The following is a 17,270-nucleotide window of genomic DNA, read 5'->3' on the forward strand; positions in this document are numbered from 1 at the left end:
AATGCCACAATGATTGCAGGAATCCCATGGGCACTCAGTAGGAGGGACTTGCAAGAAGGAGAAACTGTCCTCTACAAGAGAATGTTCCTGCTGAAAATATGTATGTGTAGTATTCCCACTGAGACAATGACCTCTCGAAGGCCCAAGTTATAAGATTCAGTGCCTGACTCTTGACCCACTCTTGTCATTGAGCCTCAGCAGTAAGCAAGCCCTCTGTGTGAGTCCCTTGTTCCTCACCTAAAGGCCAGTTCTTCTAACTGGTAGTAATTCTCATCCCGTAGGATCTGGAGATCCACCTGCAGCTGCCTGATGAGACCTTCGCACTCCTGAATGTACATGATGACATCTGACTCACATTGTACTGGCTGTCCTGATTCCAGGTGAGCAGCATCCTAGGACAGAAAGGGGAAAAAAAAAGGGTGGGATAACTTTGTTACCTACTAGGACAGAGGGAGCCAATGGGCCCACTGTACTTCCAAGAAAAAAGAAGTAACAGCTGGATTCCACAAATGTTAACTGTGATGATTAGAGCAGAGAGTGAGAAGGTAGAAACAGATGATAGAAGGGATGGGATAAAACAGAGACTTACAGCCTGCAGTGTATTTTTAGCTAGTGTCAGTTTTTCTTCACAGTTCAAAGCACCATTCTGGATTTTGTTTGCAATCTGTAGCAGCAATTCTAGCCTAAAATAAGATAAAAACCATAGTCCAGTGCAAGGTTTGAAGTAGCCCAGTAAGGAATGTCAGATCACCCCCATGCTCCAGACCCACCTCTCTACAGCTGGCCGGAGGGATTTCTCTCGCTCCAGCATCTCAATGATGAGTTTTCCCCACTCTTCTTCCACATGATTAGGGTGATAACCTTGAGGCAGCTTAATTCTGCCAAATTCAATCCACACCTGAAAGAAAAGACTCTTCAGTCCAAAACTACAGCCATGCCCTCAGGCCTATTTTCATTTGTTCTTTGTACTTCACTTCTTGTCTCTTTACTCAGTTATTTTTCCTACTATTTAATATGGGCAAAAGATCAAATATTTAGCAGTGCCTCTCTTAAGATGAGAAGGAAAAAAAATCCTCTCTAAAATATAGAGACTACATAAATCCTTCCATTCCTTCTATACTTCCTACAAATATTCCTATCTTCTCAATAATCTCCATTCTGGCAAGGCTAAATGCCCAGCCCATCTCTACCACTTCAAATTCTCCAGAAACCAAAATATGAATGGAAATCTCTTTTATTTTAATCCCAAGGAAAGATTTAGTTTCCCTCTAAGTTGTAGAATAACTCGTTCACAAAAAAATACATGCCACTTTTCAGCAAAAAAATACAGATGATTGATGCTATCCCTTTACCATGAATTTATTTTCAAGACCAGATTAAGGGTGCTGTCACTAACACAGGTTGGGCAGTGCACACAGGGAATCTGTTGGATCAGGAAGCAACAACAGTGCTAATGAGCAAACCACGAAGTCATAGTCAGTGATTTCCTTACCTCTAACAATTTATATAACTCCTCAATTCTTCCTTTTTCTCTCTCCTTGGCCAGAATTTCTGTTTCTTTGAAGTGTATATATTGGTTATAAAGTGCCTACAAAATTAATATTTGGTGAATGGATGAAAGTAAGCAACAGGGACCAATTTTTCACACTACCTCACCCACAGTAGGCAGTAACAAGTCCTGAGATTCAGTCTCTAGAAAGAATTGATTAAACAATTTAAGGCCATGGCTTTACCTTTAGTTCAACAGGGTTCTGGGGAAAAGATTTATCTGACATCAGTATGGTATGCTGTTTGATCCAGGGGATGAGGGAGTCCACTCGGCTTTGGTATTCTTGCCACCTGGAATCCACTTCCTATTGCCAGAAGGGAAACATCACATATCTGATTAGCAATATCCAGAACAAGCACAGAATAAAGTAGCTCAGGCCACCCCAGACCATGTAAAATCCTTTTCCTCTAATTGCCTAGGAAGTTGCTCAGTTTAATGCTCACAGTCCCAGTTTCGAAGCTCCTCAAGGACTCTCAGGTGGCATTCAAAATCCTGACATCAAAAAAGGCTACAGATCAGCTACTAAAAATATTTAGAAAAGATCCATGATATAACTAATCAAACTGATATCAGTAGCTGAGAAAACACTGCCTTATCTTGAATTACAGCTGGGAACAAGAAGGACATTCTTGGCTGGCATTTAGCACAAAATGATCTATGCTAGATGAGGCAAAATTAGCAAAACGTAGGCTCATTCCCAGGGATCAAGGACAATGTAGATTCAAATGACTCTGTATAAAAGTGCTCTATATACAATGAGAACTTAACAACACTACCTAATCAATGTAGTCCACCCAAACAAATTAAAGTCAGAGGAACTTCAGGAGAATGTTCTTTTACCGTAGCACTGATCCCTTCTCCACCCTCAGGGACTTTAGGGAAGGCATCATAAATTGAAGACACATAAGTGATTACAGACTTTTCATCTGGAGATGGCACATCCACATCTGAGAGAATGGACAAGAAATTTCTCAGAACAAAGAAACAGTGAATATATGCCAAACATACTCAAGTTCAATAAACTCTCACCTTCTGCATCCAGCAATCTGGTGACTCCCAGTCTTTCTGCCACTTCAAAAGCCTGTTCCAGATTCTCTCGGTTACTTTGGATTTGCACCCTCTCCATATCTACCAGATCAGGTCTGTAAAAGTTCATCAAGGCACATGAAAGGCCACCATCTACATATCACACATGAGTTCACACAAAGAAAACCTCTTAGAAGTTCCCAGAGCTGGAAATTTCTAACTCAGTGAGTTAGAGAGAAAGCAAGAAGTTCAGAAGGGTATTAATCCCAATTTCAATTACATGCCAGGTAATTTTAAACTTACACAACAGTAGGTTCACTGCATTCTTGGAAAAGGTATCACAAACTAGTACAAAGTGAAAATTGGTGCATATTTATGACCACTAAGAGCTCAATAATTTTGATTTATGTAATTAAAATTCCTGAATTCCTCACTCACCCCACTTCAAGCCGCCTGCTGTTCCTCAACCACTCCAATCAAGTCCTTACATTAGACCCTATGCACTTGTTCTTTCCTCCACCTGGAACACTCTGACCACACAGGTCTGCATAACTCACTCCTGATAGTCCTGACCACTTTTGTTTAAATTACCAGAGTCCCCTGTCACTTCTTCCTTCCATTGCACATGCCAATGTAGGACAGCATGCACCCGTTTCCTTATTGCCTATTCTACTGGAGGATAAGTTCTGTGAAAGCAAGAAACTTTTGCTCTTTTGTTCATGGCTATCTGTGCCTAGTGCCTAGCTAAAATTGTAGGAACTCAATAAAGATTCCTTTTTCAAATGACTAAATGAATTAGAACTATAATTCTTGTTAAAGGGGAGAAATGGCATTATAACCAATTACAATGAGATGAGACGAAGTTCTTCCAGGAGCACTAAAATTCCACTGTACTTACCTATATCGGTGAATAAGTGCATTGAACATTTTCCCATCACTCCAGCAGGAAGAAAAGTTGGTACATTTGATTCCTGTGTAACCAGCTGTCACCTTCTGAGTCCACAAAAGTAGTTTTTCCTTGGCTGACATATCCCCTGATTCCCCACTAATATAGATGTCAGAGATCTGCCAAAAGGTAGGACATGGAATAACTTAGTATAAGTAAGATGAAGCCTTTTAATCTTCTCTGCTCAGAGAGAAAGAGGGACATACAAGGTTGGCAGCCATGTAGATACAACTCCAACATATATTCGCCCTCTTTGGTAGTCAAAGAAATGAAAATTAAAACCATGAGAGGTTACTTTTTACCTATTAAACTAGGAAAGGTTTAACTGTAATGACACTAATCAGGATTGGAAAAAATGTCTAAAATTGGATATTCTCACCCACTGCCTCTAGAGAAAGTATAAGTGACATAACTCCTGTGGATGTCAGCTTTGAATTAAAAGTCTTAAAGGAATACATACAACTTATTAGAAAATCCTCAGTGATAGGCACAAAAATTTCAGACAAGAATGTTCACAGAAACATAAAAAGCAAGCATGACATAGAAAAAAAACGTTAAAAAGAGCTTAAACTCTAATGAGGGATTACTGGTCACAAATTATAGAACATAGGAAAGAATTCTTTGTAGCACTTAAAGGTATTCTTTAAAAAAATTTAATGACATAGGAAAATGGTCACTGAATTTCATAAAAAGAAAAAGAACACAAATATATATATATATATATATATATATAGTAATCCTAATTTCATATAAAAGATATGGAAAATATATTTAAGTATATAGTCACACATATGCATATGTATGCATACATGTAATGTGATACAGATGCATACATGTATTTGAGTATAAATCCTAGGGAGGGTTGGGGTTGTGGCTCAGTAGTAGAGCACTTGCCTAGCATGTGTGAGGCTCTGGGTTTGATTCTCTTTCTGATTATTTGATTTATAAAATAAATAAAGGTCCATTGACAACTAAAAAATATTTTAAAAATAAATCCTAGGGATACAACAAATTAGTAACCATAGCTATCTTTTAGTGGTAGCATTATAGGTGATTTTTATATTTTCAAATTTTTCTATATCATGTATATACTTGTAGTGAGAAAAAAAGCTATTTGAAGAAATATCCAAAATATAGCATAAGACCCACTTCAGAGAGACTAGGAAAATGTTCATGCCTCTGATTCTAGAAAGACCTGAGTTTGAATCTTAGCTTACCTAAACATAAGCTCAGTTATCACAGCTGTAAAGCGGAAATAACACCTACTACCTTTTCAAGGGTACTGTAATAATCAAACATTATATATGAAAGCATCTAGTCTGAACCCAAGGTCATACCTAACAAATAGAGTTCCCTTCTCTCTCTTGTGTGGGTGATGATCCTCCTTAAATTCTTATTTTTCTCCCTCCAATAGCACTGATGGGCTATGTCATAATTTAACTGAATGTTAAATTTTTTAAATGTTAAATTTTTCACTGCTGGTTATTATTTCATATGTATAATCTTATCTCCCCAAAACTGTAGATTTCCTGAGGGACTGGTACCACATCTTAACCACAGAACTATCTAAAACCAAACAATAGCCCCTATGAGGGACAGCTCCTCACTGCCGGATGTATTTTCAAGCAGCAGAAAGGATGCTGTGCAAGAAACAGTCTCCTGATCATGGTCCTTCTGAATTACTGCCCATTCACCAATGTTGTACTGATCATATGGGGAACTTAATGTGTTTTAATTAACAATCATTTGCTTTATAAATGGAATAGTAAATACAAGCAAGTGAAAGTATCTGGGGAGAAAACCCACCTAGAATCCAGAGTGAGGTTACTTTTTTGACAGCAAACAGAGAATTCAAAGCAGTGTGTAAAGTCAAACAAGTTTAAGCTAATGTTAAAAAGTGTCTCCCTTAGTGAGACTATTTCCTTTCTTTCTTTTTTCAGACTTTGAATTGTGGGCACACTTTATTTCTGAACTAAAAACTACAAAAATAATTTTGATTAACAAGAAAAAGCACAAGGCTTTCAATCAGATATGCTCCTGGAAGGAAGCATTTAGGAGAAACATGACCTCAGGCAAATCACTTAAGCCTTCTGTACTCTTTATTCCTCATATTTACTACAGGATAACTTTCTCATAGGGTCCTTATGTGGATTAAATAAGATAATGTAGGTATTGCCTGGAGAACATGTGTTTCTTTCCCATTATAACCATTAATTTTAATAAAACCACATAACCATTAATTTTAGGTCATGGTGTTTGGGCAGGGAAGGCATGAGCATGTCAACAGAACATCTTGTTCCTTAACTGTCTCTATCAGTGACCCAGAGAAGCAGAACCCTGTGGTCAGAACATTTGGCAATCAACAATAAGACACCTCAAAGTGCTCAATCCTAAATTTACAAACTCAACTCATAAAAAATGAGACCGTATATCAGCAAAAGATATGAGATCCCAACTTACAATGGTTCTACTTAATTTTACAATGATGTAAAAAAGCATGTCATACAACTATTCCATTTTTCATTTTAAATATTTTATTCAACAAATTACACAAGATATTAAGCATTTTATTACAAAAAATACTTTGCATTATGTTAGATGATTTTGCCCAACTGTAGGCTAATGTATGTGTTCTGAGAAATTTAAGGTAGGCTATCCTAAGCTATGATGTTTGGTAAGTTTACATGGATTAAATCCATTTTCAACTTAAAATGTCTTCAACTTATGATAGGTTTATCAGGATGTAACCTCATCATAAGTCAAGGAATACCTATATTTTAAAAATAGGAAAAACAATGGTTGGGTAAGGTGGCACATGCCTGTAATCCCAGCAACTTGGGAGGCTGAGGCAGGAGGATTTCGAGGCCCTAAGCAACTTGTCTCTAAATAAGATATAAAAAAGGGCTGGGGATGTGACTCAGTGGTTAAGCATCCGTGGGTTCAATCCCCAGTAGGGAGTGAAATAGAGGGGACTGACAGGAAAAATAGGGCCAGAAACTTTAAAACTTTATTGAGGATAAAAGAAAGGAACCAGGAAGCATGGCCTCAACTGGGAAGGTAAAATAGTACCCTAACCAGCAGATTCAAGGGCAGAAGGTTCTCATGCCCTTGACAGGTATGGTATGTTCCTACAGGAGAAATCATGCCATCACACTTCAATGATACCAGCTAATAAGATTATCCTGCAAATCTGTCCGCCACTTATTATCTCTCTGCTCTGACTCCATGTTTACCTGACAATCTTCAAATTACTATTTGCTTCCCATATAGATACCCTAAAGCAACAAACTGTACTGAGTAGTTGATATAAATACTCCATAACTTGGCAGTTAAAATTCATTTTAAAAATTAATTAATCACATCTCTTACAAGTATGATAAACATGAGTTAACTGCATAAAATTCAATCAACTCTAAATACATGGGGCGTGGGGCTATGCTGAGGACCCAATGATGCTCATCGTGCCCAAGCCATCCTCCTTTCAGCCCAGTATAAACAGTACTGCTCTATTTCCAATTCTATTACAATCCCCCCTTAACAACATTTCTAAATGCCACCCCACACTAGCTGTTTCATGAACATATTAAGAAGGAAAAGCTTGTTAGGAATAGGAAATAGATTTGGTGAAGTAAAATGGGATAAAATGAATGAGCAAAATGAGATCTGGGTATTGGTCTCTTTACCAAAAACAAAACTACAGTTAGTTAACTGATATTGTATGTCTGGTATAACCACAGCTAGCCTCTGATGACCTCTCCTACCTGCCAATTACAATGTTTTGCACTGAAACTACTTCAATGAATAGTTTTACTTCAGATTTTCAACACAACTATAATGAGACAGGGAAATGTCTGGCTCTCTCAAGGAAAGAAAAGATACCCTGTTTAGATTTGAATCTTTCCTAGATTGTAAATTGGATGTGAAAAATGAGATTATCATCACAACCAACTCAGTAATTAAATTTGGCTTTTGTCCATATTTTCTTGTAATAACTTACATGTGATATGTGTACACAGTGCTGAGCTTTGGGTTCTACAGAAGCATTTACTTTAATCTTCCAAATGCACAAATCCAGCTTTAGTTTCAGTGAGTTCACAGGAAGTCATTTGGGAAGGATGCCTCATTACCATGCCAGAAACTATGAGCATCTACCTGAATTTCTTTTCATCCCAAACTTCCCAAGTCCTGGTTAATTCCTTTTTTTAAGCATTCCTGAAAACTTAATAGTTCCTAATAATTCAGTAAGTATTTACTGAACAATGTCTTAACCCTAATGGCAGGCATAGAGAAAAAATAAATCACACTGTTTCTTCATTCTGATTATTATTTTTCAAGCAACCACTAGGTTCTAGAAACTGTGTTTAAGCTGTGTTTTGTTTTGTTGTTTTGGGGTGGTACTGGGGATTGAACTCAGTATATTTAATATTTCAAATTTGAAGGTGATATTCCCAAAGAAAATAACTAAAACTTTATTGGATTTTTGGTCTTTTTTTTAACAGATTATATTGTTTGATCTCCACAAAAACTGATACTGATTGAACTAGCATATGGTGATACAGATACATTCATTTTTTTTTCATGAACTGACTATAATGTCACTGGGAATCCAACAAAAAGACTACAGGAAGTCAAACACAATGAAAATTTGTTTTTGGGAGGCTAGTGTCTGGAGGAAAAAGTTCTCTTTATATTTATTCATATATGACAGGCCATGTGAAAGAGTTATATGTAATTTAATGCAAATTGAGCAATAATAATAATATCCAATAGAGAATCTCAGTAGAATGGAAAATTACTGTAAGTTGGAGTAATCAAAAAGATTTCTTGAACAAGTACAATTTAAACTCATTATCACATAGCCCAATGATAAAGAGCTTACTCAGTACGTGTGAGGCCTTAGGTTCAATTCCCAGTACTGCCAGGAAATAAAAAATAAATGAACTCATCATTAAAAGATATTATGGAATAGACAAAGAGAAAGGGAAAAAGAATTCCAGGTAGAAAGGGGACATAAGCGAAGATTAGATGTTGAGGGAAGTTTGAAAAAAGAAAAGTAGATGGTTAAAACCCAAAGGTTCAAGTTGGGAACTGACAAGAGAAAAGATTAGATAGATTATGGAGGAGTTGTAATACTAGACAGAGGATATGGACTATGTGAGTCTCAGAAGATGACAGTAGATGTTCTGAACATCTTGCTTCTCAGGTCCTAACATTTCCAGCTGACCTCATCCCACTATAGAGAAGGCATCAGACCCTGAAAATTTCCATTTGATAAGCAAGTGAGGGCACAATGCAAGTGGAGCTCATTACAAATGCCCAGCCCAGAGAACTAATGGCCACTGTGGGGAGTAGTTTATGACCAATATTGAGATTAAGAGGAAATTCATGGGGACGTGCACTTCCATATTCAAGAGTCTTAGAGTTCTCACAAGGGAATGAAACTACAATGGAAAGCCCAGGTCAGGATATGGGAATTTTTCAATTCTACTAAATATTGGCAAACTTATCCTTGCTGTATTTTCAGACTTTTTATTTTTCCTCCAGTCTTATGAGTATAAAATAGTATCTGCTTGTTGTTTGGACTTTTAGATCCCTGATGAGTAGTGAAAGCCTTCTTAAGTGTACGAGGCTTCTGAGTTTCCTTTTTTCATGAACTGCTTATTTCTTGGCTTTCCCCTATTTTCCACAAGGGTATCTATCTTTTCTTGTTTATTTGTAAATCCTTTAAATAATAATGTTAATGAGTAACATTAATTGTGCTTGTATTAGTTCATATAATTCTCACAATAATCTTACAAATTATCAACTACTCTTACCCTCAGTTTACAAATGAGGAAACTGTGGCACAGAGAAGTAACTTGCCCAAGGTACCCTGAAAGTCAGTGGCAGAACTGGGATTCAAATCCAGCCAATCTGTCTCTACACTCTTGGCCATTTTATCTATACAACACTTAATGCATTCTGGATATCAACCTTTTTTCAGTATATGCATTATATAATAATTCTAACATTATTATTACATTTGGGTTTTTTAATATTTATTTTTTAGTTGTAGTGGATACAATATCTTTAATTAATTTATTTTTATGTGTTGCTAAGGATTGAACCTAGGGCCTTGCCCATGCTAGGGGAGCGCTCTACTGCTGAGCCACAACCCCAGCCCCTATTGCATTTGTTTTTATACAATTTGTTTTTCTTAACTTCTCACCTGAAATATATATAATAGAAAGAATATATAATAAGCCCCATGTACATATATATATATATATATATATATATATATATATATATATATAAAAGCACCATATATAAGACAGAACATATAATAAGCCCCATGTACACATCCCGCATTTTTAACCACTATCAACTCAGCTATCTTGCTTCATCCACACTCTATCCACTTCACCATGGCCTATTTTTATGAAGCAAATCCCACACATATTATTTCTTCTATGAACATTTCAGTGGCTAACTCTAAATGATAAGCACCCTCTATTTTTTAACAAAACCACAATACTACTATTACACCTAAAAATAATGATTCTTTAGTAATATTTTTGATTAAGTAAAATTCTTTGAAAAAAGAAACAAAATCCTTTCTTGAACAAAGCTCTAAAAGTAAGTTTTATTTCTACAGTCTTCCAACAGCACTTCATGGTTAGTTTGCTTTCATCTCACAATGCAAAGCCAATATTAGTAAAACACTTTCCCTATAATAACAGAGGAGAAATGGGACTATTTATCTAAGGTATGTAGCAAGGACATTGGTACAGAGTTAAAATTCTTAAGTCAATGGGATCCACCAACAGTGTGGCAGGAGATTGGTGCTAGGAGCCAAGATGGGAAAGAGGAAGGGATTGTCAACAAATCTCGTTTAAATGAACCAGGTATTATGCTTATTGATGGCAGCTGGGAGTACGGAATCTTGAGAAAAAGAATGGGCCAGAGAAGGCCTTTGTGTGACATCAAAGTGTAACTGCTATTAGTCTTTCCCACCCTGCTCCAAATCCTAGTCTATTTATCATTCTGAAAGCCATTTTTGTCAGCTGCCCTCTGTCATTTTGTTCTGCATTAACTATTTCCTGACAAGGGATGTATCAACTGCACCAGATGAACAGGAAAGAAGACCAACTTATCTTTTATTATTCAAAACTCACACTTGGCAAGAATTAGAACCAGCTACTGTTTCTCGATATCCTGAAGAAACCAGGAGTAGTGGCACACACCTGTAATCCCAGCAGCTTGGTACAGAATTTTAACTCTGTACCAATGTCCTTGGGAGGCTGAGGCAGGGTGCTAAGCAACTCAGTGAGACCCTGTCTCTTAATAAAAATACAACATAGGGCTGCAGATGTGGCTCAGTGATTGAATGCCCCTGAGTTCAATTCCGGTACAAAAAAAATTAAAAAAAAAAAAAAAAATATATATATATATCTCCCCATCCCAAATAACTCCAAAACCCACCAAACAACTTATATGTCTAGCTATAGTCTGGTCCCACTCCCATCAATATGCCCTAAACTAATCAACAGGAGAGAGAATGTACCTCAAGTTAGGGCAAGGACAGTCACCACTCTGCAATATGAATTATTTTCTGAGGAGGGTCACTACTTCAACATATTAAAAACAAAACAAGCAACAAAATTAACACTGCTTAATTGCACGCATGCTTCTGTTTAGGAAGGAGTTGCTCCTCTCATGTCTGCCCCCATGTTCCCACCCTCTGCAGAGGGAGCTCCGACTCCAGGCTCGCCATGAGTCTCAACTCACATGCACAGGAGCCTGCAGTGTCAGAACATGCTGCCCTCTGTCCTCTGGATGCTGCTGTCTTCAAAGCCTGTCAGTAGCCTACTAGTAAGAAAAGTAGTTCCCTGAAGATACAGTTCCTCCTATGAGGGTGTGGGTCCACTGGATATAAGGACTTTCACTCTGAAGGAATTTTACACTTATCCTGAAAAGTTACGTCATATAAGATGATCACTCCATAGTCCTTATATCACATGATAAACACAGAGCTTCAGAAACATGCAGGTATCTGCACTGAGATTCAATTACTTAGTTTTTTTCATCCTCGGCTGTATCTCCATAGTCTGGCTGTGTCTGCACTGCAAGGTTGGCTGCCCAGAAAATGTCCAGTACCAACTTGACTCACACACTGAACCATGTCACACAACTGTTGATCCTGTCAAACTACAGATCATGGTTCAAAGGATTTTCCCACCAATCTGTAAAGACTCCTCACAGAGTGATGCAGAAATTTTCTTCCCATACATTGCTACCTATAGTCTGTTATCTAAGAGAGCCTAACATTTTCCACTCCAAACTTTCTAAAAATCTCACTCAATTATGAGCATGCATCCTATAATATTATGATGATTCCACAATGTCAAGTTCAGTGGCAGTGATATTAAGAGAGAAACCAGTTCAGCAGTTAATTTTATCCCCAACATCTGTTCCATACAAAGATAAAAGTTGACTTTGGAGGACTAGGGGTATAGCTCACTTGTCTAACATGCATGAGGCCCTGGATCTGATACCCAGCACTACAATAAATAAGTAAATAAACAACTAAACAAGGTGAATTTGACATTCCCTCTTACCATATGAAATCCAAATACTGTACACCTCATCCCAATAGTTTGTCTTCCCTCTTACCCATAATACAGGTTTGTACTTACACAGATACCCATTTTTATTGAGCCCCACAGAGGCTCTTACCCATTCATATAACAGATACATTTCAATGCCCACCTTTTCTTCACACTGCTGGAAATCTCCAAACTCTAACAAATGGCACTGAAATGGGCCTATCCTATGGAAGAATCTCTCCCTAAAGAGGAAATTCTAAGCACACATCAGCTTAAAACGTGTGTCTATCCTTAGCTTCATGCTGTTGGTGACAAGCAGGTGGACCACAGCCACATCAGGGCAGCTATATAGTATCACCTGCCCACAGGCTACCCAAGGAAAGTGTCTACTTCACCTTCCACCTCTTGCTGCTTTGAGATCTGAAAAATTTTATTTACTCTACTACAGAGTCCAACGTGCCAATAAAAGTTCCTCAGCCATGGGTAAATGTAACTTCAACCACCCATACAACATCCACATGCCAGACATGCCACCAGGGTCTTGCTGAGTCCTTATCTCAGTGTTCATATCTTTGAACTCTCACTTAGTCTTGACCCTTAGAAACATTCACAGCAACTACCACCCTCACCTACAAACTTCACAAACAAAACATGCTAGAGCCCTAAACAAGTTCAATCACTAAACAAACTTTTTCTAGTCTTAAATCTTCAACTTACCCTAATCTACCTCTGTCTGTCTCTCAGATGATCCCTGGACAAGTCCATGCCCCCTCCTCTAATCCCGGAATTAGGAACCAAAGAAAGATGAGCGCTCTCCTCTCATACAAACACTGAATGAGTGCTGTCTCTAGATGCTTCTCCTCGGGAGGGGATTACACCAGCTCTAGTAAGAACATCACTTTTCAGGAAGAAAAGCAAGCATTCTGAAGACAGCTGCCTCACACCCCTTCAACATCCCTCACCCCTCTCCACATTCATCTCAGAGATTCAGTTGTCATTCCCTGTGTTATTCCATAACTTCCAAAAGCAGGCAAACAGTATGCCCTGAGGACAAGGATTATCTAGCTTTGCACCTTGAAAGATACACCCACCAGATAGCTAGAGAAATTGTGCTTCATTGCCACACAGAAGCTGGGATTCCCCAGAGAAAACAAGACTTGATTTCAAGCATCAAGGGACAGACTCAAAATAGATTCTTCTTGCCAAGCCCTGGAAGTCGCCAACTCACAGAACCCCACAAGGGGGTGAGTTTGAGAAGCACCAGGATCCTCACTGCTTACCACATTTCACCTTAGTAGGTTTTAGGGCCAGGAATCCAAACTGGGGTTTGATTACCCATTCAACATGCCCACCTACCTCCTCCAGACCCCATGATGGATTGTGGCTTGCTTCCACAGAAAGGGTGGCTTCCTCTTCTGAGAAGGATGTGGAGCTCTTTTCAGGTTCCGTATCTTTAGGTTGGATCCCATGTAAGTGCAGCCCATCACTGCCATAGCCAGAAGACGAAGGCAAAATGCTCATAGTTATGCCACTGATGGATAAATCACTCTGAGAAGCAGGCAGTTTGGGACCATGCGGGGGCACCAGACCCAAACGGGCAGGCTCTGTGTGCCTAGGGCCTCCCGACTGGTCCAGTGGTGAGGAAGGAACAGAACATTTGGCATTCCAGGAACCTGTCTGAGGGACACCCAAAATACTATTGGTTCCTCCACCCACACTCCAGCCCTCTGAAAGTTGGTCTTGATTTCTTGTGTCAGTAGGGTAGTCTGTCCCAGGCAAAGTGCTGCACCGAAATCCAAGCCGAGCACCTCCTCTCTCCACCGCAATCTCTCCTTGCAAAGGAAGAAGCACAGCCCTGCTGCTGCAGGATGCTGTCCTCGGAAATTCCACCAGTTGGCTCACTGACTTCTCACAGTTCCTTTCGGCTGGGTTATCCAGCAGGTGAGCAATGACAGTCATCCCCTCTTCCAGGGAATCCCAGACCCCTCTAGCAACTGATGACTCATTCTCTAACAAAAGATGAGCAGTCTGGATCTCCCCTTGGAATCTCTCCTTCACCTGTACTATCATCCCCTGATCACCCACCTGTGAGTTGGGGGCTGAGTCCTCACGCAGCAAAATGTCTGAGGGGAGACACTCTACCCCTCCCACTCTGTCCTCTTTTCCAAGACTGGCTGTTAACTTCGTTAAGGTTTCAGTCTCTTTAATGACTCCAGTTCCTTCCAAAGGTTCTTCCTCGTGAGATGCTTCTGGAGTGGTGATTTTCTTCCCCCTCCACTTCCTTTTGAACCGAACCCTTTTCTTCGGAGATACCGGAGCCTTCTCAGGAACAGCTATTGACTCTTTCGGCCCCTTAACACACCCCAGTGAATTTCCCATTTCTTTCTGCTCCTGATCTCAGCAAAAATGCAGCTAAGCCAGTCTTGGGATCCCAGAGAAATCCCAACCTTGGCTTCATCGGATTTATGCACATTTAAAAACATGCACTATGCCGGCAATCCCTCCAATTCTTTCTCCCTCCCTCCCCGCCTCTCTCTCTCTCTCTCTCTCTCTCTCTCTCTTCCAGCGGCTGCTGCTGCCGATTCAGACAGCCATCTTACAGGCTCAGAGCTGCAACAAGACAAATTCAAAGCATCTCACTGCAGTTCAGAAATCACTTGACCTAAAAGCAGACAGAAACCGGATTGGCTGCAGCTTCCTCTCTCCAAATATGAGGTAATTGGAACACTGCCCTCAGTAACACAAACAGAAAGCAAAAAGGAGCTAGAAACAAGGGGAGGGGGGAAATTAGGGAGGGTGAGGAGGAGGGGGAAATGTAAGAGTAAATGGAAAAGGGAGGGGAAAGGAAGAGAGGTAACGTGGAGGAAGGAGGAGGAGGAGAACAATATCAAAGAGGAAACAGCAAGCCAGCTCGGCTGGTACCAACCAGCCAGGGGAGGGAAGGGCCAAGGAGAGCCAGGGCTGGGGAAGCTACAATTATGGCTCCCAAACTATGAAATGAAATGGATTTTAATAGTTGCACCAAGGTATCCAGTAAAGGAAAATATCACAAAAGATAGACAAATTCTCCATTTCTTCAGGTCAGAATACAATTATTTTAATCAAATTTTAACCCAAAGAGAAACTAGAGCCTACTGCACACAGTGAAAAAAAGGAACACAGGTTTTAAACATCTAGTCTCATGTAGCATTTACTTCCCTCCTTTTCCCTAAAAATAGAGGGGAAAAAATCTGTTAATTCTGCAGGCCAATAACATCTGGAAATTGATTTTGAGTATATGCGAAAACTCGATGGAAAAGATATTGCTTCAAGATACAACAGAGAACTCCAATAAACAATATATGACAGAAACATTCAGCAGTAATCATTGATGGGGTTGTTGTCACTAATAACATTTTTTTTTTGCATACCTATTATATGCCAGTCACTATATGAAGCTACATACATGGATTATCTCATTTAATTGTCACAGTAACTATGTGAGGTCAAAATTATCATTTAATGTTTTACAGGTAAAGAAACTGAGGTTCAAGAAAGGTGACTGATGTGCCCAAGGTTAAATACCAAGTAAGTTACAAAGCCAGACGTGAACTTCTGCCTGAGACTTTTCATTTCGACACCATGTATGTTACGTCACCTTCTATACTTGGTTGAATGAAACAGAAAGATCCCCTATCATTTTGAACTGGCGCCTGGACTCTGCAAAAAAGAGGTAATACTTGGGAGAAAGCTGCCAGTTGGGAGAAAGAAACTACTGACAGGAGGCACAAGTGATTTTTTCTCAAGCTGCAACAAGGAAGGAAGTCCACTCGATTTTAAAAGTTGGACTCAAAATCACCCTGTGATAGCAATTAGATTACTCCACCCTGATTTGTTCTGTATAGTATCTGACAGATTAGAAAACACTACAACTTAAAGGGCCCTGAATTGAGTGGAAGAGGTTATGTTTGCTTCTTGCCTATTCTTTGTTCCTGCCCCCACCCTCTGTAGGGCTGGGGATGGAACCCAGGGCTGTATACATGCTAGGCAAGTGCTCTACCACTGAGCTGCAACCCCAAGCCCAACTTTTTTTTTTTTTAAATCCTGGCTGCAAGTAAGAATCCTGCCTCAATCTCCAAAGTAGATAGGACTACAGGTCCACCACCATACTTGGCTGCAGTTGTTTATTCTATACCACAAAGATCCAGACCAAGCAGCAGAAGGAAGTAGTCAGCCTGGCTCTGTGTAAGCCCTAAAGGTTGTACCAGCACAGCCCTAGCCACCTTTCCGGCACACTTAAACTATGTCCTCCTCAATAGGAAAGCTTGAGAAGGCCTAAAGCAACAGCTCCCTAAGTAGCACCTTCTGAGGCTGACCATGGGCTAGCAGACTACAGCAGAAAGGCACTTTTCAAGCCTTTCCCTGATGGCTGATGGCAAAGCTGCAGCGCCATCTAATGGTCACCATAAACTATAGCAAGAAATGGAAAAGGGCATGAAAACTCAGGACAGCAAATCACTTAATTAACAAAGCTCCTGACATTACAACATGAAGTCCTCTCAGCAGCTACCTTCAATGAAGAAAATGGGAACTAGGAAACTTTTTTTTTCATACCAGGAATTGAACCTAGGAGCAATTTACCACTGAGTTACATCCCCACCCCTTTCATTTACTTTTGAGACACGGCTTCACTAAGTTGCAGAGGCTGGCCTCAAACTTGCAATCCTCCTGCCTCAGCCTTCCAAGTTGCTGGAATTGCAGGCATATGCCCCCACACCTGGAAACTCCAAGGCCTAAACATGAATTTTTTAAATGAAATAACAAGCAAACCAAATTCTTTTTTTTTTAATATTTATTTTTTAGTTTTTTAGGTGGACACAATATCTTTATTTTACATTTATGTGGTGCTGAGGATTGAACCCAGTGCCTCATGCATGCTAAACGAGCACTCTACCACTGAGCCACAATCCCAGCCCCAAACCAAATTCTTAACACTGATCATCTCAGGCTAGAGACTAGGTAGCTTAATATGACTACTACTGCTGTAAAGGTTCTGAGAAGCCTAATATATCTACTTCTGTGAGCCTCATCTTTTGTAAATTTCCGCATATGCCAGACACATTAGGCCCTCATTTCCTCCTGCTCCGGAGAAAAACTGGTCTAGGACAGGAACAGAGACTTC

The 17,270-nt window shown here is 39.5% G+C and overlaps 1 protein-coding gene across 23 annotated transcripts in view; it reads right to left on the reverse strand.

The window, feature by feature from the left end:
* The window catches only part of Macf1 (microtubule actin crosslinking factor 1), a 347,832-nt gene that overhangs the window by 178,644 nt on the left and 151,918 nt on the right, over positions 1–17,270 (reverse strand). For 14 of the 23 annotated variants that reach the window (XM_058570880.1, XM_058570874.1, XM_058570873.1 and 11 more), the window contains 8 exons: positions 3,474–3,640; positions 2,579–2,691; positions 2,390–2,496; positions 1,734–1,853; positions 1,493–1,588; positions 771–898; positions 590–683; positions 238–392 (listed from right to left, as the gene is read on the reverse strand). In XM_058570880.1, the coding sequence (XP_058426863.1) occupies positions 238–392; positions 590–683; positions 771–898; positions 1,493–1,588; positions 1,734–1,853; positions 2,390–2,496; positions 2,579–2,691; positions 3,474–3,640 (980 nt within the window). Of the gene's footprint in view, positions 1–237; positions 393–589; positions 684–770; positions 899–1,492; positions 1,589–1,733; positions 1,854–2,389; positions 2,497–2,578; positions 2,692–3,473; positions 3,641–13,465; positions 14,615–17,270 lie in introns of those variants that run through there. The other 9 variants (XM_058570866.1, XM_058570872.1, XM_058570865.1 and 6 more) reach the window with 2 other exon arrangements.

This window comes from Marmota monax, unplaced genomic scaffold (genome assembly GCF_021218885.2).
Source record: "Marmota monax isolate L192 unplaced genomic scaffold, Marmota_monax_Labrador192_F-V1.1 WCK01_AAM20220418_F8-fsc00008, whole genome shotgun sequence".
Classification (NCBI taxonomy): domain Eukaryota; kingdom Metazoa; phylum Chordata; class Mammalia; order Rodentia; family Sciuridae; genus Marmota; species Marmota monax.